The sequence below is a fragment of the Marmota flaviventris genome, chromosome 4 (genome assembly GCF_047511675.1).
Source record: "Marmota flaviventris isolate mMarFla1 chromosome 4, mMarFla1.hap1, whole genome shotgun sequence".
NCBI classification, from domain to species: domain Eukaryota; kingdom Metazoa; phylum Chordata; class Mammalia; order Rodentia; family Sciuridae; genus Marmota; species Marmota flaviventris.
Window position 1 is genome coordinate 75,700,129 of NC_092501.1, and position 27,612 is coordinate 75,727,740.

The 27,612-nt window shown below is 43.0% G+C and overlaps 1 protein-coding gene across 2 annotated transcripts in view; it reads left to right on the forward strand.

Annotated features, from left to right (window-relative positions):
• The window catches only part of Frmpd2 (FERM and PDZ domain containing 2), a 96,129-nt gene that overhangs the window by 59,938 nt on the left and 8,579 nt on the right, over window positions 1-27,612 (forward strand). For both annotated transcript variants that reach the window (XM_027947929.3, XM_071610762.1), the window contains 12 exons: window positions 550-760; window positions 6,185-6,285; window positions 7,737-7,829; window positions 8,474-8,581; window positions 8,677-8,793; window positions 11,922-12,109; window positions 14,727-14,825; window positions 17,748-17,841; window positions 18,838-18,923; window positions 20,826-20,973; window positions 23,194-23,408; window positions 25,662-25,760. In XM_027947929.3, the coding sequence (XP_027803730.2) occupies window positions 550-760; window positions 6,185-6,285; window positions 7,737-7,829; window positions 8,474-8,581; window positions 8,677-8,793; window positions 11,922-12,109; window positions 14,727-14,825; window positions 17,748-17,841; window positions 18,838-18,923; window positions 20,826-20,973; window positions 23,194-23,408; window positions 25,662-25,760 (1,559 nt within the window). The remainder of the gene's footprint in view (window positions 1-549; window positions 761-6,184; window positions 6,286-7,736; window positions 7,830-8,473; window positions 8,582-8,676; window positions 8,794-11,921; window positions 12,110-14,726; window positions 14,826-17,747; window positions 17,842-18,837; window positions 18,924-20,825; window positions 20,974-23,193; window positions 23,409-25,661; window positions 25,761-27,612) is intronic.

The following is a 27,612-nucleotide window of genomic DNA, read 5'->3' on the forward strand; positions in this document are numbered from 1 at the left end:
CAGGAAACAGAATCTTACATGAACTATTATTACCAGGGAAAACTAAGCTGTGTTGAGATTAAAGATTGTGTGCCACAGGGCAAAGCCTAATTTTGGGAGCTTGGATGATTCAAAGTCCCATTTGTTATGAGAACGACTGTGAGGACAGATCTGCAAAGGCGGAAAGCAGAACTGGGTGCTAGAAGCTAATTTTATCTAAGGCCCTGCTGGAGCCTGACATTCCCAGGAATGCTTTGGGTGAGCACCCATAAGAACAGGCTCTTGGGCTCCCAGTTCTATCAGCTACCAGGGAGGGAGCCTCTGGTTTTTTCTTTCTTAGGTTTCTAAAATGTCCTTCATTAGCAAGTGCTAATTAGGAAGACTTGCAGTCCCAAGCCTAATCACAAGAATTCCCTGAGTTAGCATGAGGCAAAAAAGCAGGCCTCTCAGTGCAGAAAAAGAACTGGGAGAGAAAAGCCTGAGCCTGGGAGTGTTTTGCCACTCCAAGAGCAATGGGACCAGTATCATGTTGAGTGTAAAGTATATTTATCTTTTTCTCCTCCAATTCAGATCAGGATAAGTTTGTGCAAATGGCAAATTCAAGCCCTGCCCGGCAGGCCCAGTCCAAGCCTCTTACATGGATTCAGAGATTGTCATGCTCAGAAAATCAGTTGTTCATACCGAGGTTGCAGGACACCATAGGCGGCCTGCTGAGTGCGTCACTGGAGAACTTCAACTTGGAAACCAATAAGGAGACTGGTACAGAAGGAATCAGAGACAGGTGGGTTTCCTCTGTCCTCTGAGCCCAAACTACCAGGTATTGGTGTGCTGGAGCCATCTATACCTAAAGCCAGTTGTTTAAAGGATGATAGATGCCTAAGGAAAAGTATATATTCACTGTCAATTAATTCCTTGGCTTAGTTGTGGGGTTATGCTTTTCTTATGGCTTAGTCTAAGCTAAATACTGTAGGGCAAAATTTTACTCCCCTACCATGATGCTCATACCTTTTGGTAGAGAAAGAGGACAGAATTTTAAAAAAAATACAGTAATTTTGGCCTTATCATAAGCTAGGTAGTGTTCTAGGTACTTGCACATATCAACTAATTTAACCTGTAGAACCATGTGGAATATTTTTATCATCCTTCTCATTTACAGGAGGGGAAACAGAGGGGCTAGAACTCAAACAAATACCGCTGGACCCAGAGACTATATTTCTGATTTTGACACTATTCTACCTTCCCCGTTGATGACATTTAAATTTTTATGTGAAAACAGTGAGCTGATGCATGTAACTTTCCATTATAAAACAATGATCCATACATTTAAAAATAGCCTAGAACTTGGATGACACTTACATTGCAAGTTATATAAATAGCCCAGATTCCCCAGGCAGCACACGACTAACGAGGATTGCTGTAGGAGCTGTTTTGAGGGATGAGTTATACATCTGCTTCAGCATGAGTGTATGGATGATTCATTTGAACTGAAATTCATGTATATATGTATACATCTTGAAGTAATTCTTAGAAAATTATTGCCCAAATTCTATAGATGCAAATGTGCACTGCAAACATAATCAATAACGGGGAAGCAAAACTGTTCTGTGTATCTATTGCTGTGCAACAAACCACCCCAAAATGCAGTGGTGTAAAACAATCACCATTTTGTTATCCCATTTCATAATTTTCTAGGTTAGAAAATCAGGCAGAGCTGTGTTGGGGAATTCTTCTGCTTCTTGTGGTATTGACCAGGATCATGACTGGACTGGTCTGGGGGAGTCCAAGATGCATGCAAGGAAATGCATGTGCACAGCCCTTGGTGTGAGTGGCTGGGGCTGGGATACATTGCTAACTGGGTCCCTCTCCCTTCTTATGCAATCTCAAGCCCTCTCCATATGGTGTCTCCAGCAAGATTCTACATGGTAGCTCAGGGCTTCAAGAGCCCAGGGAGAGATTGCCATTCTTTATAAACTCTAGCCTCGAGTTAACATGGCATCTTTTCCACCATATTCTTGGTTAAATTAGTCCTAGGTCAGCACAGAGTTGAAGAGAACAAAAATAAACTCTACCTCTTGATGTGACCATCAAAGGGTTTGGGGCCATTTTTTTTTCATCTGCCACTCAGACTAATGGCATTTTATAGCATTTTATTCTTTAAAAGGTAGAAGCAGCCACGATTGGCTTAAGACCACTGTTAGTTTTCTGTCACTGCAACAAAATCCCTGAGACAATCAGCTTTAAAAGAAGAAAGTTTATTTTGACTCACAGTAAGTTTCAGTCCATGATTAGTTGGCCTCATTGTCTTCAGGCCTGTGGCAAGGGAGCACATCATGGTAGGACTACATGGTAGAGGAATCTACTCTCCTCATGGCGGCTCAGAAGGAAAGAGGAAGTTGAAAGAGCTGAAGTCTCTATATTTCCCTTTAAGGTACAATGATCTAAGGATCTTCCACCAGGCTCTACCTCTTAAATGTTTCCCTACTTCCTAATAGTGCCATGGGTAACACCTTTAATATGTGGAACTTTGGAAAGTGCTTTTCCCAACCTAGCAGCCACATTGAACAATGTATTAACAGCAAAGTAAGCTTCCTGGGGATGATGGTGCTTCCAGTGACCTGTCAATCATCCCTCATGGTAGGGGTTTTGCAGCATCATATGGCAGTTGGCTTTTCCAATAGGAAGCTGTATTGGAGTCCTCAGTAAACTCTAGATACTGCTGTAAAGTATGTTTGTGTCTCTCAGTTTACTAACGCAAAAATTTTACCACTCTTAATAGCTCTCTAGTAACCTGTAGGGAAAAAAAGGAAACTAAAGACTTGTTTTAAGTCCTAGGCCATCTGGAAGATCCAAAAGAAGCACAACCTAAGCCCATGACTTGGTGCAGGTGGGTTTTTAAAGATGTGAGGCCAGGTGTGAGCAGAAGCGTGAGCTAGGGAAGGAAGAAAAGCCTGTACAGGATGGGGTCATCAAAGTAACGTTGAGGGCAACCAAGGCTCAGTTCCTCAGCAAAGTGTACTGAAGATCTCCCTTAATTGCCAAAAAACAGAAGGGTGGATGCCTGTGTGCCTGCCCCCATTCCTCTGGGGTTGAAGGTCATCTGTGGGACTTGGCTCCCCCATACTTTTGGGTAAAGAGGGAGTGGGAGGATGAAGAGAAAGCTCCCAAGATGTGTAAGAAGTTCAAGGGCAGAAAGAGAACTGCATCTGAGGTGGGATTTTGTCAGCACGAACTGAGCCTGACCACTCATGGGCCTTCCATCACAGCTATGGTCAAAGTCTGAGGTGGGCCAAGAGTGTGACTGTGGCCATGGGTCACTGTCAATCTTGGTGACTGGAGGAGATGCTTAGTATTTCTGCTTACCGCAAAGATGACTCAGCTGGAGGTTCCCTTCAGACCACACTGTGGATCCATCCCAGCCTTAAGAGAGTTGGTTACCAATGCCTATCCAGCTGTCTAGTTCTCTGTGATCCTGAGAAAGTTATTTAACATGCTGTGCCATTCATCCAGTGGTATGAACAGTAAAGCCATGCCCACAGGGTGGCTGCAGGAATTAAACTGTTATAAATGTTGAACACGGGCTGAGTCCACAGTGAGGGTCCCAATGCTGGTACCCTTTCCATGGTCTCTACGGGACATGATAGAAGCACATGAGGACAGAATGGATTAAACATTCAAGGCAGGCATAGGTAGCATTGTGGCTCCCTTGCAGGTGAGGACTGGGGAGGTTTGCATGGGAGAGGTGACATTAAGTCTTGTTTGACGAGTAGAATTTGGGCTGGGTGAGAGAGAAGGGAGAAACACCGTGGGTAAATATTCATTCATTTTGGTTGGTAAATTATATAAACACCTACTGTGTGCCAGCCCTGGGCCAGGTGCTGAGCTTTCGGCCACCTACTGCCTGTCACTGCTTCTCCCAAGCCTTTCCCAACTTCCCTTGCATAGGGATGGTACCTGCACACCACTGGGTCCATTTACGGAAACCCCCCTTTTCCCTTTCACCCCGACATTCACATGCTTTCATCCATCTCCCTGTCAATCACTCAAACTCAAGAAAAGTGACATATCAAGTGCAGTCTCAGCTCTAAGGTCAGAATGTGAAGGCTTTCAGTAAATTTTTTTTTAAAGGTTTACATTAAAAAAAACCCTTTATTTGTGGTAAAAATAGACAAACCATAAAAGATATCATCATAACCACTTTTTAAAGTCACAGTTTGCAATGACATTCAGTTCATTCACATTGCTGTACAATCATCACCACCCATCATCCACCAGATCTTCATCTTCCCAAACTGAAACTCTGTCCCCATCCAACACTGACTCCCCATTCCTTGCTTGCCCAAGTCCGTGGCAACCAGCACTCTGCTTTCTGTCTGATTTTGGCTACTCTAAGCACCTTATAAACCAAACAGGCTCGTATAATATCTGTCCCTTTGTGGCTGTCAGTAAATGACTTTTAAAGTGGAGGGCAGCATGTGTGGCCCAGGTCACGTGAGCTATAAAAACTTGGGGGCACATAAGCCCTTTCTTTTCCTCAAAGGCCATCCTCAAAGGCCATTTCATTTTCATATCCTTATCAGCTGCTCCCAGACGGCTGGGATTTCTCCTTCCTTTGAACAAATGAACACTCTGCTAACACCTCTCCCTGGGGTACTTGGTAGACTTGGAAGTTATCTAGACCCAGAGGTTAGGACATATGTGGTTCACCCTTTCACCCTGCATGCCTTACCAGCCCAGGCATGATCCTCAGTGAGTTCTCAATCAATTTGGGTTGAATTTGCTGCAATGCACAACATAAGAGCAAAGACAAAGAATGAGGCTCATTCTGACCTTACAAAGAGCTGACTGTGCTGCCCTTCCCTTTCTACTACGTTCCTCTCCTCTGTCAATCCTGTTCTTTCTGTGAATACTGCCAACCAAGGCAGCATCCCTTGCTATGGTCCAACTGCCTAAGCTGTGGTGTGGCCTCTCTGGTGTTGGGGACAGTCTGCTCATGTGCTTGTCCATCCTGGAGACCCAATAATAACTTTTTTGCAAGGCCCTAGGCACCCATAGCTTTGTGTCTATTCTTCTTGCTCTCTACTCTGCTTATCTCTGAATATAGCTTATCTCTTTGGAGAGCTGAACTTGGGGATAGGGCAGGGTCCCCTTGATTCAAGCATGCTCCTAGTGCTTAGAACATGCTTCCCTTACTAGAATTTTGTGTATATTGTCTATTTTTGGTTGTTGTAACAAAATAATGCAAGCTGGGTACCTAATTAAAAACAGAAGTTTAATTAGCTCAGTTTTGAAGGGTGAAAGTCCAAACAGCATGGCACTGGCTCTGGTTAGACCCCCTACTGTCTGCACTATCTCATGGCAGGTGGCATCATGGTGGGAATGCATGTAAGAGGGAGACCTGAGGGTGAGACAAGAACGAGGGGAGGGGCCAGTCTTGCTCTTTTATACCAACCCATTCTCCAAGAACTATTTAGTCTCTTCTGAGGTCAGTGTCTCATTAACTTAAGCAACTCCCATTAGGCTCCACCTCATAAATAATCAACTAACTCCCAGCATCATACTGAAGACCAAGCATCCAGCACATGAACTCCTAGGGCACAAACCACATTTAAACCATTGTACTGCACATTCAGCTAAGGCCACTGAAAACATGCACGAAAGTTTTCTGATCTCAATAAGTGCGATTGGGAGTGGAGCATCCATCTCAAACACCTGTAAAGATCACCAATTTTTTAGTACTCAGGGAGGCACAGCCTATGTGGGGTACTAGAGCATGATTGGCCCCACTAAGAGCCTTCAGCTAAAAAAAAAGCAAACAATAGAACATCAGGACCCATCGAGTGTCATGCCTTATACTACTATATGGTTTTGGTGCCATCACAAACCTGGGAAATAGAATATTATCCCTATTTTATGGTTGAAGAAATGGAGGCCTTTAACAGCTGCATATCCAACCCAAAGGTGGATAGTGGGACGTTCATGTGAGATCTAGGTGACTGCAGTTAACCCTTTGGGACAGAAAGATTCTACCACCATTCTTTTGGTGTAGCCTTGATAATCAGATTTGATAACATTCCTTCCTCTTTGGAGAATGTGTCTGGAACTGCTGGATAGTCAGGCAAAAGTCAGCCTTCTCCAGATCACTGTTCATATTAGAACTGCCTAAGAAGTTGCCTTATCTTACTTACATTGTAACCTTTCTCTGCAGCCCCTGCCCTGGCCAGGAGCAGCTGAATAGCACCTGTTTGATCCAGAAGTCAATGACCTGTGGCCCACTTTCTGGACTGCCTTTTCAGACTATGAACACAGGTATGGGCCAGGCCATGGTTTTGGTAAAGGAAACCTTAGATACAATGTTTGATTTTTGACCTTCTGCCACCACTGCAGTTTGTTTCCCAAAGTTTGTAACCTTTTTACTTTTAAAATGATTCTAAAATTTTCTTATGGTTGGGAAGAGCTCTCCCAATCAACATTTGGCTTTGGCTGGGTATGTGGATCTGTAATGCATTAGCTGTGGTGAATTGGTTTCCAGCCCTTTGGTTCAGCAGAGGGAATATCTACTATGGAGTGGTATGTTTAGAAAAATGCACCATCCATTTTAGTTATGCTGCTTCTTCAAGGCCCAGCATATCACTCAGTGTTCCCCAGAAAACATGCATAGGGAAGATAGCAGTTTCCTCCTGGCAAGCCCCCAGTTGAAGGCAAAGACAAAGAGACTTCATAACTAAGGAAAATATCTATATTTGATGAGCACCAAGCCTGAGGGCTGGATCTGGAATACCACCAAGCAACTCTCTAAATTGAGTGTCTGCCAATTTCCATCATGTTTCCAGAGGGAGGAAGAGATGTGGAATGATGACAGTGGTGCGTCACCAGTGGGGAATTTTCCCAAGTGCATTGTGACAAGATTTGGAGAATCTAATCCCAGAACTCTGGGAGCAATTGTAGGGCTGTACTTTGGATTGCCTTTAAGGCCCAAACTGGGAAAGTACTCCAAAGTACCCAGACTGGGCTGATAGCTCCTGTTACCCTCTGACTGTTGGAAGCCTGTGTAAGTCAGCTTTCCATTACTGTAACAAATAACCCAAGATAAATAAACTTAACAAGAAGAAAGTTTATTTGGTTCATGGTTTCAGACGTTTCAGTTCATGGTTGCTTGGCTCTGTTGCTTTGAGCTTGTGGTGGCCCATGGCAAGAAGACAGGGTAGAAAAGGCCTATTCACTTTATGGTGGCTAGGAAGCAAAGAAAGAGAGGGAAGAAGGAGCTAGGGTCCCAAATCCCTTCAAGAGCACACTACCAGTGACCTAACCTCCACCCTCTAGGACCTACCTTTTATAGATTCTCCCGCCTTCCAGTAGCACCACAAGCTAGTGAGCAAGCCTTTAATGCATAAAGTTCCTGGTCCTCTTCCATCTTGTCTCAAGGCCAAAAAACTATCAAAAGTCAGACAGAAAAGAGGCACCACAGCCCAGTCTACCTGGCCTGTGCTCTTACAGCCCAAGTTTGACCCAAATTGACCCAGTGAGGCTCATTGGAAGAAAGTCCTCAGTGATTGGTTCTGAGTTTTGCTAGGAAATTAAATGTGGGCTGTCTTTGCTCTCAGTGTGTATGTGTGTGTGTGTGTGTGTGTGTGTGAGAGAGAGAGAGAGAGAGAGAGAGAGAGAGAGAGAGAGAGAGAGAGATTGTTCCCTCCTTTTATATTGGGTTCCAAATAATTTGGGGGTAAAAGCACAATATGGTGTTTTGATTACACTCCTAGGGTTCCAGAATAACAGAAGAAAGAGTGTCAGTGCTGAACCTGGTCGAGAAATCGTGCATGTGACACTGAAGCGTGACCGCCATCTTGGTTTTGGTAAGAGGGCTCCCTCCAGGTGAGACCCACTCTCTTCTTTCTGGCAGAGAGAGATGTGCGTGTGGTTTTTCCCTTTGGACTTTCTACTCCCTTTTCTTTCCCCTCTTCTCCCAATTTGCCTTTTTGGGGTAGTCTCTTCTGCTTTTCCCTCCCTTGAAGTACCCCTAAGGAACAGTGGGACTTTTGTGTCAAAAATTTCCCTGTAGGCCCTGATACATTTTGGGGATGGGTCTAAGCACAAGGTAGGAAAGTATTTCCCCCTAATACCGTGTAACCACATTTCTCTAGCATAAGTGGATTCTTCACGATAGGGAGTAATAGCCAGTCTTTCTCTCATCATTGATCACATTTGAAGACCCTTCAGATCATTTAAAAACAAGATACTGAAACAGAGTACTTGACTAAAAATCATCTCTTTCCTATCTCTGATTATCTTCTGGAGTAAAATCCAGCACACATTTTGAGCTGCATTTCTAGCTTTAGTTGTGATTGCTAAAGGGAATAACTCTTCCCTGTGTATTGCACCCAGATCCAAATATTAGTTATGCCACCTGGTAGCTGTGTGAGCTCAAGCAAATAACTTAACCTCTCTGAGTTTTGAAGTCATTAAATATCATCTTATTAAATGCTATTTTGGATTATAGGTTTTGTCATTAATGAGGGTGAAGACAGAGGCCAATCTAACCCTGGCATTTTTATATCTTCTATTATTCCTGGAGGACCAGCAGAAAAAGCAAAAACAATTAAACCAGGTACATCTTCTTATTAACTGCCAGAGATGCTGTTTTAAGGAATCACTCTTTCTTATTTCCATGATGGGTTATTGAGTATGTTTTATTTTTTTCAGGAGGGCAGATATTAGCCTTGAATCACATTAGCCTGGAGGGCTTCACATTTAACATGGCTGTTAGAATGATTCAGAATTCTCCTGACAACATAGAATTAGTCATTTCTCAATCAAAAGGTATGTCTTCACCTAATTCCAGAAACTGAAGAGACTTTTATTTTCAGGTGATCACTATTACCATGGGCAACTTGCTAAGTTCTGCATAGGTAGGTATTTTGTATTGGTTTCCTTGTGGAAATGGCTTGCATAGAGGCCATGTGGTGGCACAAATCAATAAGCTCTGCACTTTCAGGGGCAGAGTGGGCTTTGCCATTGCTTATCTTGCTGTAAGGCAGAAACTTGCTCTCTTTATTAGGCCTAGCTGAATACACCCACTGTGTGCTTTTCTGCCCAGTCTCCTTACATGACATGGAGGATATTATTGTTGTCACTCAAGTCCTTGTTGAAAGTGGCTGTTCTACATAGTATGGGCTTAGCTCTATCAATCACCTGCACAGCTGGGAAGGAGACTGCAACTGATCTGGAAGCTGAATTTGCATAGCAAGCATGCAGTTCTTACTTGTGGGTGTGTGACAGATCAACCCAAAGAGTCAAGTTTTTGTTTTTTAAAGAATTTTTCCATCCTTTAGATAAGAATGAGAGAGCAACTGATTAGATCAAAGAACGATATGATAATATTTATTTGGGGCAGGTTTAGGGGCTGGATGGAGGTAACAGGGAGGCTAACATCCTCCCCATCCTAGTTTCCTAGGACCATGGATGCTTTTCTGGTTGGGTGGTTTTGTAATTACCGACTGTTTGAAACTCAGGCTCATCTTTTGCTTCCTCATGCTCCCAGGGCATGGCACAATTTCCCCCTATGTACAGAAATGATTCATATCACACTGGACAGCATTGTCTAGGCCTAAGTGCAGGCACCTCATTTGCTGGGCCCTATGAAAACCATGCACACACTCTCACTCTTACACATGTGCCCATCATCGCAGATGGCTTTCCCAGGCATTGCAGCTGCCCAGTCCAGAAGCAATGGGATGTGGCGGGGTGGGGTGTGATGATACTGGTGCCTTGGTGGTGCAGCTTTCACCCTGTGGCTGGAGCTGCCCCAGGGGCTAGCCTCAGCTCATGCACAAGGCTGGTCTCGGGCTCACTGTCTGGTGGTGTACTGATACTTCTTCCTAAGGCAGTTCAGCAAGCCTTAAATTTTCCTCTACACTCTCTGATGATCCATCACTTTTGTTGTCAAAAAATTTAATGTGGTAGTCAAATCACATTTCAGTATAGTCCAAAGATGGCCTGTTGTGATAGGGCGGGTGTCAAAAATTGACACCCAAAGTCTGCATCATCTTAGAATTCCAGACGTGGGTTTTCCTATTACACAGACTCTCACCTTGGGCCTCAGTCACCTGTTGAGACCGTGGCCTTTTGTCACAGTTGGGGTTCCTTCTACAGCTGGACCATCACTGGAGGAAAAGGTTTCCATAGTGACCCTGGCTGCACCTCCCTGGGCACAGACTTGACTGCCATGAATTTTTATTTAATTAAACATCTGTTGAGGTAGCCAGTTTAAATTGGAGGTCATTGGCCAAATAGATAACATCCCATTATGAGCAGCCATCAGGGTCTACAATAAGTTGAGTTTTAATTATCCACAGAAGGGCTCCTAGCTCATATTTCTATCGGAGAGGACACAAGTTGCATAACTTGGCTTTTAAGCTCAGTCATAAGTCACATTCTCATTTCTCATGGAGGGTGTAGAAGAAAATGAACAGATGGCCACAATATTACCAGAAGGATGCAACAGTGGACTATGAATGAAATGTCCAGGAATATTGCATTTTGGAATGGTGTCCTGCCTCGTTACCTACTGAGTACCTTTAGATTTGAATGACTCAAAACCAAATTCATTGGGGCTGAGGGTGTGGCCCAGTGGCCTAGTGCTTGCCTAGCATGTGCAAGGCCCTGGGTTCAACTTCTAGCAACACACAATGATGAACATATTCATTAAATGAAGTTCATTTAATATAGGAGTTTGGGCATTTCCCTGGGTGTTAATGAGTCTGTATCAAACTAGTGAATCTATCCATATATTTATATATTGAGATCTAAAGAAACTTAAACCATTATGCCTTCCTGCATGTTTGTTGAATAGTTAATGTTAACATTAAATACATTAATTGTTTTTATATATATGCTATATATGCATGTATATTAGAGTATATCTATATATCTATATCTATCTATCTATCTATCTATCTCTCTATATATATACAATCTCTTTATATAATTTCTTAACATCAAAACCTTACAACATTATTGGTATTGTCTCCATTTTACTTAATTTGTTTCATTTTACTTTTTTGGTACTGGGGATTAAACCCCAGGGTGCTTAGCCATCATCCCCAGCCTTTTAAAAATATTTTTATTTAGAGACAGGGTCTTGTTAAGTTGCTTAGTGCCTCACTAAGTTGCTGAAGCTGGCTTTGAACTTGCGATCCTCCTGACTTAGCCTCCAGAGTTGCTGGGGTTATAGGCATGTACCACTGCTCCTGGCTTATCTCCATTTTAGATAAAAGGAAATTGAGGTCCAGAAATGGTAACTGCCTTGTCCAAGGTTTACAATTGATTCTCTGCCTCATGTTCTTTTCTCTGTTCTGTGCCAGGTCAAGGTTTAGACTTGGGATAAACAGGAATGAGTGTTCTAGTTTTTACCCACAGGAACCCATAGTATGGTTATTACCAAATTCCCCCCCCCCCAAAATGATGTTTGAATCACATGCTGATCACAGTGGGGTCTTGGGAGAGGCTGAGCAGTTCCACATACCAGTCATGGGATTGGGGAGGAAGCTACTTATTTCTTTTGACTCTGTTTTCTCATGTTTGAACTGGGATGATATCTTCTCAGTGCCTTGTTGAGAGAATGGAAAGATCTGACTCTTTCCCCTCTCACTCCATTTGGTGACAAGATCTTAACAAAGGCAAGTTGTCATTATTCATTTTCCTTGGACCTATATTTTCATAGTTGGGTCACACAAGTGACCTTTTTATAGGTTTCTGAATCACATACAGAATCTTCCCTTTCTCTGTTCTAAATGCAACATCCTTTATAAAGTGCTAAATTCACATGATTTCTTGCAACTGTTAAAGTTCTTTCTGTCACTGAAGAACAACTGGGTGCCCCATATAGAGATGATGCTGAGATGCCAGCCTTTTCAAGCTGCTGATTTCTTGTTGGCTTGCTTTTATAGGTGTTTGTGGAAATAACCCCTGTGAAGAAAAGAGTAGCACTGGGGTCTTCTCTACCAACATCCTGAGCAACCAGGGAAACCAGGGAAGTCTATCATCACATACACAGGACCAAGACAGAACTATTGGAGAGCTGAAAGTGGCTCAGCTACCGAGCTCAATGCCTCAGCTTTCCTCTCTGCCATTAAAGGTGATCATCCCCTTGCTTCTTTTTCTAGACTTAGAGGAAAGAGAATAGCTCGTGAGTCCTGTGCTCTCCAAGTACCATGTCAGGTAGTTAGTTGGAGGTTACTTAACCCCTCTGATCCTAAATGCCTGCACTGAATATATGTTGAAAACTATGCTGAGTTCCTGACACAGTGTCTGGTGACAGGGTTCATTTTGGACATTAGAGTGTCCCTAATTACTAATTATAATTGCTCATGGTAATAACAACATGAGCAAATTGCTGCCAAGGGAAAAACATGAGTATCTCAATATCTTGGCTTCTAATTGGCTTTCAAGCTGGCAGCAAAGTGACTTTGGTCTTGACCACTATCCCATAAAATAGGTGCTCAGTAAATCTTATTGCATGGAGGAAGATCTTGAAGCCTGGTTTTGTCATATGAGTGACATGTTTCAGCCATCCTCTGGCTGCCTACTTGAACACTGGGTGGGAAAATCCACCTTGGCCTCTCCAGACCCACCTTTTGCCTTCTGCTCTGGGTCCCTTGCAACTAATGTGAACAGACCATGTCATCTTTCTCTTCTGGTTGGTTCTGCCCAGAAGCAGCCCTGGCAGGATCCTGCAGTTGGGGAACAGGTTAGGACAGGCTTGTTACTCTCCCTGTGCTGACACAGGGTTGCTGTCACTACAACTGATGAGCACAGCTCCTATCAGGCAGTCTGGGCCCCAGAAGGACTCTCTAGGTTCTATTACCCACTTTCCTCTTGCCCAGGCTCAGGGGTGGTAAGAGCCTCCTCTGTTTCTTGTCCCTGGTGCTCAGCTTCTTCTTCTTAGTTTCTTCAAAGGCTGCAAGAACCTTTGAGCAGGTTTGCTTATCACTGCCATCTCTCCAGAAACTTATACAGTACCTGTGTCTTAGTCCATTTCCTGTTGCTTTATCAAAATAGCACAGACTAGGTAAATTATAAACAATACAAGTTTATTTGGTTCATGGTTCTGGAGACTGGAAAGCCCAAGATTGAGGGGCTGCATCTGGTAAGGGTCTTCTTGCTGAGTCACAATATGGGGAAAGGCACCAAATGGTGAGAGAGCAAATATGAACATAAGGAAGAAAGAGTGAGAGAAAAAGGGGGACAAATTTTCTCTTTTTATAACTATTCACTCCCACAATAATTTATCCATGAGGATTGTGCCATTATGACCTAATCACCCCTTAAGGTATTACTATATTATAATGGCAATTAAATTTTAAGAGTTTGGGGGCTGGGGTTGAGGCTCAGTGATAGAGCACTTGCCTAGCATGTATGAGGCACTGGGTTCAATTCTCAGCACCACATAAAAATAAATAAATAAAATAAAGGTATTGTGTCCATCTACAAGTAAGAATATATAAAAAAAAAATTCAGGAGTTTTGGAGAGGACATTTAAACCATAGAATTTTGGGATAAAATAGGTGTTCAGTTAATCTTGTTGCATGATTGGATGAATGAACAAGTCTTACAGAGTTATTGTAATATACTAAGCAAAATGCCTCGTATATGGAACAATCATTTTTCTCTTTCTTGAAGCATTCAGCTATTGTCTACTGAGGATCCAACATGGTCACTATTGCTAGGAATGATTAAATGACCTCCTCCTGAGGTCATTGGTATCATATGTGAGGCTTGGCTGGTATCATGAGTGAGGCTTTCAAAAAGTGCCTCGATAGCTTCAGTTCTAGCAGGTATTGCACAGTGAGGGGAAACAGGAAGGAGCTTACATTTATTGAGTCCTTGCCATGTATTGAGCATATTTGTAGTCAGTTACAGGAGGGGATCTCACCTAACAGTTATTTTTTTTAAGCTTATTGTATTTATCCTTTTAAATTAATTAATTAATTTTGTAGTAGAATGCATTTTGACACATTGTACACAAATGGAGCACAACTTCTCATTCCTCTGGCTGTATATGGTGCATAGTCACTCCAGGGATGTAATCATACATGTATACAGGGTAATCATGTCTGTCTCATTCTACTCTGTTTCCCATCCCCACAGCCCCACCCCTCTCCTCACTCCCTTCTACACAAAGGAAAGTTCCTTCATTCTTCCCTATCTCTCCACCTCGCTATGGATCAGCATTTGCTTATCAGAGAAAACATTCGGCTTTTGGTTTTTGGGGATTGGCTTATTTCACTTAGCATGATATTCTCTAGTTCCATCCATTTATCTGCAAATGCCATAATTTTATTCTTATGTATGGTTGAGAGAATTCCATTGTGTATATGTACCACATTTTCTTTATCCATTCATCTGTTGAAGGGCATCTAGGTTGTTTCCATAGTTTAGCTATTATAATTGAGCTGCTAGAAACATTGATGTGGCTGTGCCATTGTAGTATGCTGATTTTAAGTCCTTTGTCACCCACCAGTTCTATGGAATAGGAAATGGAAACTGGAGAATCTGGGAGACTTGGCTAAAGTCACATGGGGAGGAACTGACAATGCTGTAGATGAGTCCCTGTTTCCAGGCTGGAAGCTCATGCTCTTTCTGGATATAATACTGCCTATTCCTGGCAACTGGTGATAGATAAGAGGAACCTTCTGCATAGACACAGCAGGTGCCTCATGCCTTGTTTTCTTCTGTTTCTTTGTTTGGGACAGGGCTCTTCTTGTCCTCCATCACCTTCAGAAACCAATACTGATAGAATCTACTTTGTGGAGCTGGTTAAAGAAGATGGAACACTTGGATTCAGCGTGACTGTAAGAGATGTTAGGAGGGTTTAGAGTACAGTTAAAAAGGGCTCCCTATGGAGCCTTGGTGGGGCTTGGTTCATCTACTTCCCATGTGCCAATGGTGAGTGATACAGGCCAATGGTGAGTGGTGAAATCCACGGACATCCTGAGCAGGATCACAGTGGAGCCTTGATCTCCATCCTCCAAGGGCCAGACTGACATTTTGCATTTGACTTCTGAGCTCTAGCAGAACCTTATAGGAGATAACTCATAATCTTGATCACCCAAGGGGCTGGGAATGGTGCACACAAAGGTGACAAAAACTCACAGGTCAGGGATTGGAAGGTACTGCTATTGTTACTGAGCACTGAAAATAACTCATTACCTGTAAACCTTGGAATGGGTCTAGATTTGAGCAATAATGCCATTGTTGATTTTTATTGTTGACTGAATATGGAATGGTATTTTCCAGCAGGTAAAGAAATGTCATGTTCCAAAAGAAACCAAAAGATAGGTGAATAGAGTAGGCATTCTTTGCTTTCCTACATGGTAATTCTGAAAACCCAAGATCCCTAGATTGCTGAACCATCACCCTGCAATAAACTTGACAGTAGATAATTTTAAGGAAACAAGTAAAACATCAAGAAATAAGGCTCATGAATTCATAGGGAGTGAGCAAGCTGCTACCAAGTATGGTCAATTTATTCTTGGCTTGGGGTAGTACTTTTATCAGACACCAAACATAGCTATTTCACATCTGAAAAACTTGCTAAATTTTAGATTATTCATTTACACACACACACACACACAAACACACACACACAAACACACACACACACGTTGATACTAAGAAGAGGTTGGTGATTTCTTTTGGCTGATGAAGAAAGTTTGATTTTCTTTGGAGAAGCTTAATTGCAAAAATAATTATTGAAATGTCTCATTCAAATCTGAAGAGCCATTAAACAAATGAAAAACAGTCAAATCCACGAGAAGTCACAGGAATATAAATTAAATTAAAATGAAACTTTACAACTTTCAACTTGTCTAAATATAGCTGATGGGATGTAGAAAAAGGGGACTGTCTTACAAAGCTGGTAGAATATGGATAATTACATGCACATTCACATTGGGATGCAATCTGGCAGCATCTCTGTAATGAAAAATGCACATATCCTTGAGCCCATAGAAATAGAAATCAGAATTCCACTAAGTAAGACCATATACGTGAAGATGTTGAATACAGTATTGCTTACGCTGACAAAAACTCTGGGGAAAAATGACTAGAGATCAATTGAGGAAAGGCTGCCTGTGCTTAAAATAAATGAATCAGTGCTAGCTCCAGCTACATGGGAAGACTTCCATAAGGTCCCTATTCAGCAAGAAGTCAAGATGTAGAGAACTGTTCATATGAGCTCCCTTTTTGTGTAATATGTAACCTAGGTGAGTGTATATTTGTCTGTGTTTATTAGTAAGAAACAAAGGCCACCAAATAGTAGTCTGAAATGAAGCAGAAGTTACTGTTTAACTTGGAAGAGAGAACTTCATCACCCTCATGCAATTTCAATAAGTCTTTCTAAAGAGGAACTGAAGGGGCTAGATAGAGGACAAAAAAGGCAGAAGTCCACCAAGCGAGGTGAGACTGTGAGAGAGTGTGTCTGTGGCTGGCTCATGAGGTGGGTTGGGAGCCCCTTCATTTCTACATTTAAAAAAATGGTTCTTTTTAGTTATATATGACAGTAGAGTCTACTACTACTACTTTGACATATTTATAGAAACATGGAGTACATCTTATCCTAATTAAGATCCCACTCAGCTCCTTCTTGTTGGTTGGTTGCCTTAAGGTTTTGCATGAGCAATGTTGGAAGCCTAATTTCAAAGGAGTCTTGACTTAATTGAATTAAATTCCACCAGGTCTTAGAGTTGGGCAGCTTTCTGTTACTATAGTAAATACCTGATATAATCAGCTAACAAAAAGAAATGGTTTGTTTTACATCACAGTTTTAAAGATTTCAATCCATGACTGAATTGGCCCTTTTCTTTTGGGCTAGCACACAGTGGAGCAAAACCTCTCAACTCATGGCTGGGAAGTGAAAGAGAGAAGAAAACAGTAGAATTTTACAATCCCCTCTGAGGACATAATCACCCAAACCTAAAGACCTCTAATTAGGCCCACCTTTCAAAGTTTCCACCATTTTCCAGTAGTGGCACACTGGGTGACAATTCAGTCCAAGCAGGGTCGTTTAGCTGACAGGCTCGGATGTCCATCTTGAAGCTTAGTCAGGTTTTTCTTTAATCCTTTCTATATGATTATATGAACACACAAAAAAGTACAGAAGGATATATAGAAATATTCCCAGTTATTGCCAGCTATTAGTTTTATGTAGTGGGGTTGTGAGGCATTAAAAAACTAAGAAAATGTACAATCTCATTGATAAAAATTCTGTCTCATATGTCTGCAAGCATTAAGTAAATCAGAAGGGAAAGACAGAGTTAGATCTTGATAATTTGACCTATAGAATGCTCATAATTTATTGTTAAAAAATAAGTTACAGAATATGGTGTAGTTTCATTCTATATTTATATCTACAAATACACAACCACACATGATGTTCCAGGCATAAATCTTCAGGCAAATCCACCTATGTTGGTTATTACCTGAAGAGATACTGTGTATCTACACGACTAGTTGCGAAGCACCTCCCATGTGTGGATGCTGGGCTGGGCTGAGGTTGGCTTCCTCACTCTGCTCATATTGTTATATTCCAGGCAAACACCTGACCTTATTGCTCAGTGGAGAATATAGGCTACATAGGTGAATACAGAAGAGAACATTGAAAGGAGATGAGGCAATGATAGATGGTGGGGCACAAAGGGGCTTCCTTCATTAGGGACATAGGGGAGGACCCCCAAGAGGGGCAGATAGGTGATGAGTTCTTCCTTGTTTTTCAGGGTGGTATTAACACAAGTGTGCTCTATGGAGGAATCTACGTGAAATCCATTATTCCTGGAGGCCCAGCTGCCAAGGAAGGACAGATCCTTCAGGGTGAGGGATGGAGTCATGCTGGGAGCTCTGTGGTCTGGGCCAGGGAGGGTCAGCCTCAGGCCTCACCCCACTCCTGCTCTGGAAATTCCTGCAGACCATTGTCTCTCTAGGGTTCAATTTTGTCACCTGCAAAGGAGAGGATTTCACTTTACTTACCCCATGTGATAGGCTAGCAGGGGGTGGGGGGGGTTAATGTTTGTAGTGACACATTGGGAAGCATGATATGAAATAAGAGATTTAAAAGACTCATTTCTGGCCTTCACGGGAGAGAGTACCGCTTCTCTGGGAGAACAGAGCTATCATTGGTGACTCCACTTTAGTACGGGAAAACAGTGAATGTTCTCTCCTGGTCTGCAGGAATTTCCAGAGCAGGAGTCATGTGAAGACATGTGAAGACAGAGTGGGCATTTGCATCCCTCCTAAGACACTTTAATATTTGGGGGGACTTAGTGAGTCTTCTCTCTGCCCTGCCTCAGGTCTCATTGCTCTGAAGGAAGGCAGTTGTTTTTATTATTTTTCCAAACTGCCAGAGTTGAGATAAAAAGGCATTTAAGATCTTACTTATCTCCATTTCCCCTTGAATTTCACTGTCTCCAACATTGACCATGTCTCCCTGACTTTTCTGAAAACTGAAAAAAAAAAAAAGTTTCTGGGGATATAAATATTATCCCTGAGCAACTTTAAAATACTTTCAAAAATGGTTTCACAGGAAAACAGGAGAAAGGTTAAGGTTGAACAGAGCTGGCTTAAACATCCTGTGAGCCAATAATAGAAAGGCTTTCATATCATTGATCTGTTACATCCCTCAGAAGGAGGGGTGAGGTATTCAGAGAGGCAGCTGATTCTCAGGCCGAGGCAGAATTCATGCTGACTCCATGGCAGCTCTGTGCTGTCCCACTTCTTGAAGCTGCATAGAGGATTCAGGGCAGGGGCCTTGCGGAAGGGTCTTTTCTGCATCCCCAGAGGTCCAGGACATGACATGTGTCCTTTTCCCAGGTGACCGACTCCTGCAGGTGGATGGAGTAAGTCTGTGTGGCCTCACCCACAAGCAGGCTGTACAATATCTCAAGGGTCCTGGGCAGGTGAGTGTACCCTTGCCAGGGGTTTTCCTTTACTTCCGGAGCTTTTCTGGACAACATGAGAAGCTGCAGTTTCTTCTGGGTGTGAGAGAGGCAGCCAGGGGGTTAGCAAGAGACTTTTTTCCTTGTCAACTTTTTTCTTTTTACTTCTTTCTCTTATCACTTTTCGCTGAGGATGTTGAAACTCAGGAGATAGCAGACAGATGTTTCCAAGCAGAAAAACTCATCCACTGTAAATAGCTTGAAGAGATTATGGTTCCTTGTCTAGATTTAGAAATCAGATGGCGAACAGAGTCAATGGGGTGAAGCAGTTTCTCCAGCCTGGCTCTGGCTCAGTCCCCCATGCCTGCTCCAACCCTGTTGACCAGTGAGTGCATCCACCTACTCTCAGGCCTCCTCTCTTCCCTGCCTTTTTCCCATGATGATCCTAGCCTCCTGGTTTATGCCCTTCCCCATCACCCTGTTTGTACCCACTAGGACCTGGGCTAGGCTGTCCTGGGATTCTTGTCTCCACAATACTATCGAAATTCAGGATGCCAAGAGTAGGAGGTGTTCATCTGTATACTCCTTACTCCTGTTGTTCCCAGGCAGTGTATCCATGTTCCCATGCTATGATTTGTCCTGTGATGAGTCTTTAATTGCTATCCTGTCCTGAGCCATATAGCTGACATCACCCTTTTTTGGTAACGGAGGAGTCAACAGAGACAGAAAGGATTCCTGGGAGCCTTTGCAGAAAGCTCATAGGTGGAGCTTTGCTTTCTTTTAGCTTCCTTTCCCAAACCAGTCATCTGGTTCATGGTCAAATTTACTTGTCTTGGTGACTTTGGCTGACATATCTTGAAAACAGTTATCATTTATTAGCAACCTGTGTTCTTTAGACTTTTGCTAATGAACATGGTTAGAGAGGGCACTTGGCTGACTTGCTGGCAACAAGATAACAGGTAACAAAGGTATATAGTGCTGTGGGGGAAAAGGATGGGAAATCAAACCAGAAAGAAAGGGGGAGGGAATATTGGCATAGGCCCAGATGCCATCTGATGTGTTTGGGTTTTAGGTGATGAGAGACACTGGAGACATTTTTTTGTGAGTGGGGGTACTCGGATTGAACTCAGGGACACTCAACCACTGAGCCACATCCCCAGCCCTGTTTTGTATTTTATTTAGAGACAGAGTCTCACTGAGTTGCTTAGCACCTTGCTATTGCTAAGGCTGTCTTTGAACTTGCAATCCTCCTGTCTCAGCCTCCAGAGCTGCTCCAGGAGTGTGCCACAGTACTTGGCTTGGAGACTTTTATTCTAGAGTGTTCCATGTTCAGTTCAGTTTGTCTTATAACAATCTACCAGTAGCCATGATGGGGGTGGACCAAAAGGAATGAAGATAGGGTCCAGTAAGCCAAGTTAGTGGGAGCTTGCCGCAGTCTAGCTGGGCATTAGCAGTGGAGAGGGAATGGAAGGGGAGCAGTGGAGACATTGTTTGCACAAGCCTTAAATCCAGATAGGTCTTTGGAGGTAGAAGAGGGAAAGCAGTACCACACTAAGTGTAGCCCCTGCGAGGTTAATGGAGAGATGGCTGCATGTTATGAGAGCCAAGCAAAGGGGAGGAATATTTGAGAAAGGACAAGGAGGGCGCAAAGAGGATGAGTAAGTGAAGGAAGATGAGTATGGCACCGAAAATGCTGACAGGGAGGTACATGTGTTATTTTCAGGTGCATGAATCTAATCCGCACTTGGAAATAGGGGTCTGGATACTACAAAGAGGCTAGATTGAAGACTTTGATTTGAGATTCAAATGAAGCAGCTCATTGGGAGTATCCGAAAATTAAAAAAAAAATTTTTTTTCAGTGGAGGGAGTGCCTCCTGGTTGACATTTGAAGTACAAATTGAGTTTGTCCACCCATCCTTCTAGGTTGTAAGACTGGTGTTAGAGAGAAGAGGCCCCAGGACTGCGCAGCAGTGTCCTTCTGCTAATGACAGGATGGGAGATGAACATGCGGCTGTTTCCTTGGTAACAGCCCTGCCTGGCAGGCCTGTGAGCTGTGTCTCGGTGACAGATGGTAAGAGGAAAGAGAATTGAGTGTTACTATTGTCATGTCATCACGTACTGCTTTTGAATTGTCGAGTCAAAAGGGAAAGATAGGAAGACTTCCTCTGGATTCTGAAAAAAAAAAAAAAAAAAAGAAACCCGCCAGGAATGCAGATCATGATCATCAGCAGAGCTGATGGGACATGTTTCTAGAAAACAAATGTATTGTTCCAAAATGATTACCAGGCATAATTCTGCTCCCAAGCCTTCCTCAGTTTTCTGATCAGCTGTCTGAATATTAATGTTTAAGTATTTATGGACGAAATTGCAATGGAAGGGTCATGGGTTTTCAAATACATGCATTCCAGCTAAGGCATTTGTAACAGAGTTATCTGAGGACTGATGAGGCAGGTTGGGAGATGAGGGTGTTCAGGAAACTAGCCTTATTAGAAACATCATTTTGAAAAGCAAATCCATGATCAGTATAGAAGGGCATAATTGCCTCTTTCCATATCTCTTGTGATTTTGTTTCCTGCTAGATTGAAAATGTTTATTTTCTTATGATGTCATGATTTAGAGCTTAGCCGTATCCCAGGCCTTGCATAGAGATCTTGGACATACCTGCAGAAGGTGTGAGACAGACTGGATGTAGGTAGTCATAGGGTTGAGTAATGTGGTGGCTGCAGGATGAACACTTATCCTTAAACAAAGTATTTCCTCTTTTCTTATTCTTTCGCACACCTCAATGGGGACCTTTGAAAAACTGTCTACACGCTGAGCCAAGGAGGCTCAAATGGTGATAGTAGAATCTGCTGTGTCACATGTCTCCACTGTATGGCTTCAGCCACTTGCGTTCTTGCCCCAACTGAGGTTTACAAGTTGAGGCTCTGTCCTTTTGTTCATTGATGCCAGCTCAGTTGATGAAGGTTGACAGGAGGAAGCCCAGGGACTTCTTTTGCTGCCATACTCCCTAGATGTCCAGGGTTGTATCTATATTTGGTGTCCAGGAGTGACTGTTTTGTCATATGGTCAGTCAATTCAACCAAATACAAGTGCAACTAAAACATCCTCAAAGTTGACCATAATTGTCCCCATGACCTAATTACACAAAATTTAGTATTGAGCATACTAAAACACAAGTAGGATTCCAAAGGAATAATGTTTATTTGATTCAAATACAAATTATATCATTATATTTATTTTGTTAGTTATCTATAATTGCATTGTTCATTCAATGGCACTGTCCAATATGCTAACCACTTGCCATTTTGGCTATTGAGCCACACATGGCATTAGGCTATTAGGCTATTTGGCCTAATCAAATAGATAAAATACATTCTGGGTTTTGAAAACTTAGTTCATAAGAAGAATGCAAAATATCTCATTAATATTTTTTCATATTGATTATATGTTGGAATGATAATATTTTAAATGTGCAGATGGCACCTAACTTTTGATGGCTTCACTTACAATTTTTCAACTTTACGATAGTGCAAAAGCAGCATTCAGTAGAAACTATACCTTCAGCTTTGAAGTTTGACCTTTTCTGGGGTTGGTCATTCAAGATATGCAGATGATCATCTCTGGAGATGGTAGGCAGCTGCCGTGCTCAGGAGGGGAAACAATGGATTTCTGCTGAGTGATGTGCTGTTCAGCTAGGATGAACTGTAGGTTACTTTTGATATTTTCAGTTTATAAGGGGTTTATCAGGATGTAATCCCATCATAAATTGAGGATCATCTGTATTGAGTTGAATAAAATATATGATTAAGATTTTAATTATATCTGTTTCCTTTTACATGTTTTTGGAACCAGGGATTGAACCCAGGGGTGCTTAACCACTGAGCCATATATCCAGACCTTTTTTTTGTTTTATTTTGAGACAGGGTCTCACTAAATTGCTTAAGGCCTTGCTGAGTTGCTGAGGCTGAACTTGAACTTGCAATCCTCCTGCCTCAGCCTCCTGAGCCACTGAGATTACAGGTGTGCACTGCCACCCCTGCTTACTTTTTTCTTAATGTACCTATTTGAAAGCTTTGAAATGACACTGTGGTTTATATTTGAGCTCATATTACATCTCTATTGGGCAGCACTGGTCTATAATAGGCATAATAGACTCTGTCATGAAAATTAGCATGTGAAATCTTTTAATGCAAGTCAGAAATAATTCATTACCTTGACAATTTGCATTTTGAAGCTTATCAGTTGTAACCTACTGAAAGATTTATTTCTATCAATGTTTCAAATGCAGGTCTTAAGTTTGAAGTCAAACTGAAAAAGAATATCAATGGTTTGGGATTCAGTTTTGTGCAGATGGAGAGAGAAAACTGCAGCCACCTCAAGAATGATCTCGTGAGGATCAAGCGGCTATTTCCAGGGCAACCAGCTGAGGAACATGGAGCCATTGCAGTTGGTGACATTATCCTGGCAGTCAATGGAAGGCCCACAGAAGGCCTTGTCTTCCAGGTGCTGGAGCCCTTGAGGACCACAGTTATGTGTACAGGCTGACATCAGCCATCATTCTTTCAGTGCCCCAATGCCACCCCTGCAGGGAGTACTCAGGCTCTTGAAATTCACACCTAGAGCCTGGACTGATCACACAGAAAGCGTTCCCACATTTAATTTTCTGTCTCAGTTTCTAAATCTCTGACCTTAAGGAAGCCTTGCTTCTCATGAGGTTCATCAGTGAAACTGAACATGAAATTCTGGAACCGTGTGTGAGACTGGAGGGACTAGAGTGGGTCCCTTTCTGCTCTCTTCCCCTGAATTTATAGTTTTTGACACATAACACTGATTATCCTGCCTGTGATAAAATGGAATTAGAGAGAGAGAGAGAGAGAGAGAGAGAGAGAGAAAATGAGACAGAAAAGAGGATTTTTCTTAATTCCCATAGCATAAATCTCAATAAAATGTTGTCTAAGTTAATCAGGGTCCTGCAAGAAACTGAGAAAATGGAGTCATTTGTGGAGAGTTTAATAATGTGTGGGCAGGTTTTTGGGAAGTTGGGGGAGAGTGTAGCAGACTGGGGACTAGGGCTCGTCATAATGGGGTACATTTCCCACTCTCCCAAGCCCAAAGGGGATGGGGAAGGAGCAATTACCTAAGCCCAGAAACTGCCAGAGTGGGTGAAGAGGACTCACTGGCACAACATTAGTGGAGGGAAGGAACCATCTTGTGGCAACCCCATGGAGAGGAAGTTAAGAACCAACATTGACCTCCCTCTCCTCCCTGTCCCTAGTCTCTGCCTGTGCTCCTTTGGTTGAGTCCAACAGGGAGCCTCATGCAGCCCACACAAATGGGTTCCAGGAGCCCAGAGTAGGAAGGTAAAAAGTGGAGATCAGCTCTGGGAGGGGCCAGGAGGGGTGTGGAGTCTGCAGAACAGTGTGTGCTTAGGTGGGGAGGTCTCACCTTCATTCATCCATCCTCTGACTGAAACCTGTACTCTGAGAGAGACTGAAGACATGGGGGAGAGGAGTTCATATAGTCTCAGAGATCAGGTGGAAATGGGACAGCTCAGGAAACAAAAATGACTACAGAAAATAAAGGGCATATCTGGGCACAGTGGCACAAGTCTTTACTCTCAGGAACTTGGGAGACTGAGGCAGGAGGATTGCAAATTCAAGGCTGGCCTCAGTAGTGCCTCTGGGTTCATTCCCTAGTACAAATAAAATAAAATAAAATAAAGAGTTGTGAGAGTTGAAAGCCCGTGCTGTTTCAACTTCTCCAGGGAAGAAGTGCATCCTGTGGAAGTCCTAGGTGGCTGAAGTGGGAGGCTGTGGAACATCTGGATCATTGGTTCTTAAGCAGAAATGCATTTGTCTCTCAGGGGATATTTGGCCTCGCACAGAGATGTTTATAATTATCACAAGTGACAGGTGGTGCTGGCATCCTGTGAATAGAAACCAGAGATTCTGGCTAAACATCATTCAATATATAGGACATGTGTCTCAGCAAAGAATGACCCACTTGACTCCCCAGTACTGCAAACCCCCTCCCAAATAAAACCCTCCAGAATTATTCAGCCTAAAATGCTAATAGTACTAGGAGACTGACAAATCCTAGCCTCGATAGGAAATAGGGGCTATTAACATCCTTGTGTTATGGGCAGGGTGTAGGTGGCTTAGAGCATAGGTTCAGCATGGTGGGAGCTTAGGATGTGGGTGGAGAGGGGAGAAAGAATATGGAGAATTAGCTGGGGAGAGAGGCAGTGGCAGATGAGAACAGTGTGCTCTGTGTTTGGGACAAGCCAGGGAGGTGGTACAGCAGCAGGAAAACTTGACCATTTCTGCACTTTGGAAAGACTGCTTGGGCCATTCAGAGGAAGGCAGGTGGGAGACACTGGAGAAGGCAGGTGGGAGACACTGGAGAAGTCAGGAATCAAAGTGGGCCATTGCAGTATCACATGTGAGAGGTTCTCAGGGTCCCAGCAAGCCATGGCAGGAAGCTCAGAGCCAGTGTCATGCTTTGGAAGTCTAGGTAGTGGGGCTAGTCCCAGCCTAGCCTCTGTGCATTGCCCCTGTGGGTCCCACAGCCATTGTCCTTGTCTTCTTGCCCTTTGAGAAGTCAGGCCCACAATGGTGTTCTTCAAACTTCTCTGGAGCCATGAAACAGATCAAGGTTGGGGAAGTGGTAGCCCTCCAGTCATAGTGGGGAATATAGAGGAGAAGCTCCCTAGAGATTCCAGCCCCAAATCTGACTGTGACTCTGGGTTTCTCATAGGAGGTGCTCCATTTACTGCGAGGGGCACCACAGGAAGTCACACTCCTCCTTTGCCGACCCCCTCCAGGTGTGCTGCCTGAGATGGAGCAGGGATGGCAGGTAAGATACTGTGGACTCTACTGTCTTTATCTGGCTCCCAAAGTTACCTGGTCAGAAAGTCTTTTCCCTGTATGGTGGTCCTAAGAAGCACATTGCTACTTGTAGGAAGATTCGCCACCACCTCCTTCCACTGGGGGAAGAAAATAAGTAGCTCACAAGCATCAGTGAGTCTCCTTCCTCCTTCTGCTTCTGCTTTTCACGATGCTGAGGTCTTCTTGTACATGTTTATACATTTAGACTTTGGCCGGGAACCTTCTAAGGACAAGCTTTTTGGTAGACTGATCATCAGAGAATGGAAGAAGAAACAAAGAGAATATACATAAATAAGGAATTAAGTGGAAAATAGGATGTATGCCTGCCCTCCTAAAGTAGGAAAGCATGAGGTTCTCCTAAGGCATGTGTGATCTAGTACAAAGAAAAGAGCCACTGGAATCAGGGAAAGTCAAAATTTTTACCTTGATGCTTATGTTAGAGAAACAGTACCACACATACACATACATATCTCTTTCTCTCTCTCTCTCTCTCTCTCTCTCTCTCTCTCTCTCTCTCTCTCTCTCTCACACACACACACACACACACACACACACAAGAAAGAAAGACATTTATTTTAAGGGATTGGAATGTTGGTGGCTGTCCAGCCCCAATTCTACAGGGCCAGCCAAAACAGGCTGGGGCCTCAGGGAAGAGTGCATGTAGAAGTCCAGCTCCAGGAGAGTCTGGAGGCAGAAGTCCCTTTTATCAGGGTAGGGGCAGGAGGTGACCTTTACTCTCAATGCCTTCATCTGATTAGATAAAGCTCCACATTATGGAGGGTAATCTATTTTTACTCAAATTCTACAGATTTAAATGTTAAGCACATCTGAAAAATATCCTCACAGCAATAACTAGACTGGTGTATGATCAAATATCTGGTTTTGTGGGCAAGCTAATGTGAAATTCCCCATTGTTCTGTCCCCTGTGGAGTCCTAGGAAACAAACTCTTAGGCAGGTATTTGAGTGCAGGAGGTTTATGGGTCCTTCCATCTGGGACATCATCTGTGAGGAAGAGGTTAATATGGTGCAGCTGCAAAAATGGGCCTCAGTGATCCCCTTAGATCTATCCTGAATTTCACTCTGCTTTAACCAGCAATGGGATGTGGGCTGATCCAGGGAGGGGGCCTAACTTTGGCTGAGGGAGCTCAGCAGTGGTTCCTGACATTGTATAAAAATCAGTTTTTGGTAGCCTTTAAAGATGTTTATAGTGGGAGGGAGGGGAAAAATGGATGGGGAGTAATATTGGCTAAATTACATTATTATATTGTGTGCATATACAAATATGTAAAAACAAATAGCATCAGTATATATGACCATAAGGCACCAATTAAAAATATGGGTAAAAATATATTTATAGCATATCAAATGAAGAGGTCTATTAAACAGTAGTTTATGGCACATAAGTATGAGGTCAGGACTGGAAAAACTGAATTTGGAATTGCTAGCATATAGCCATCACAGAATGGCTTAAAGTGGTGGGGACAACATTAGGAAAGTCAAGAAGAGGACTGAGAAGTCAGCACCAGGCCTCAACACTGAAAGGTCTTGTTCAGAAAGATGAGGCAGCAAATGAGAATGAGAAGAAGGCCTGAGAAGTGCTAGGAGAACCACACAAGGGTGCAGATGACAGCAAACCCCACGTATGTAGAGTAAATAAGTAAGGAACCTTCCAATAAGGAGGAAGGGACCAGAAGTCTTGAGTGCCCATTTGTCATCTGCAGTCACACATCTCACATTAGCGTGGTCAGAGGCTCAGAGCATATGTGATGTCCACGAGTCATTTCACTAGAAACTGGAATTTAGATGAACTATCTGCAGG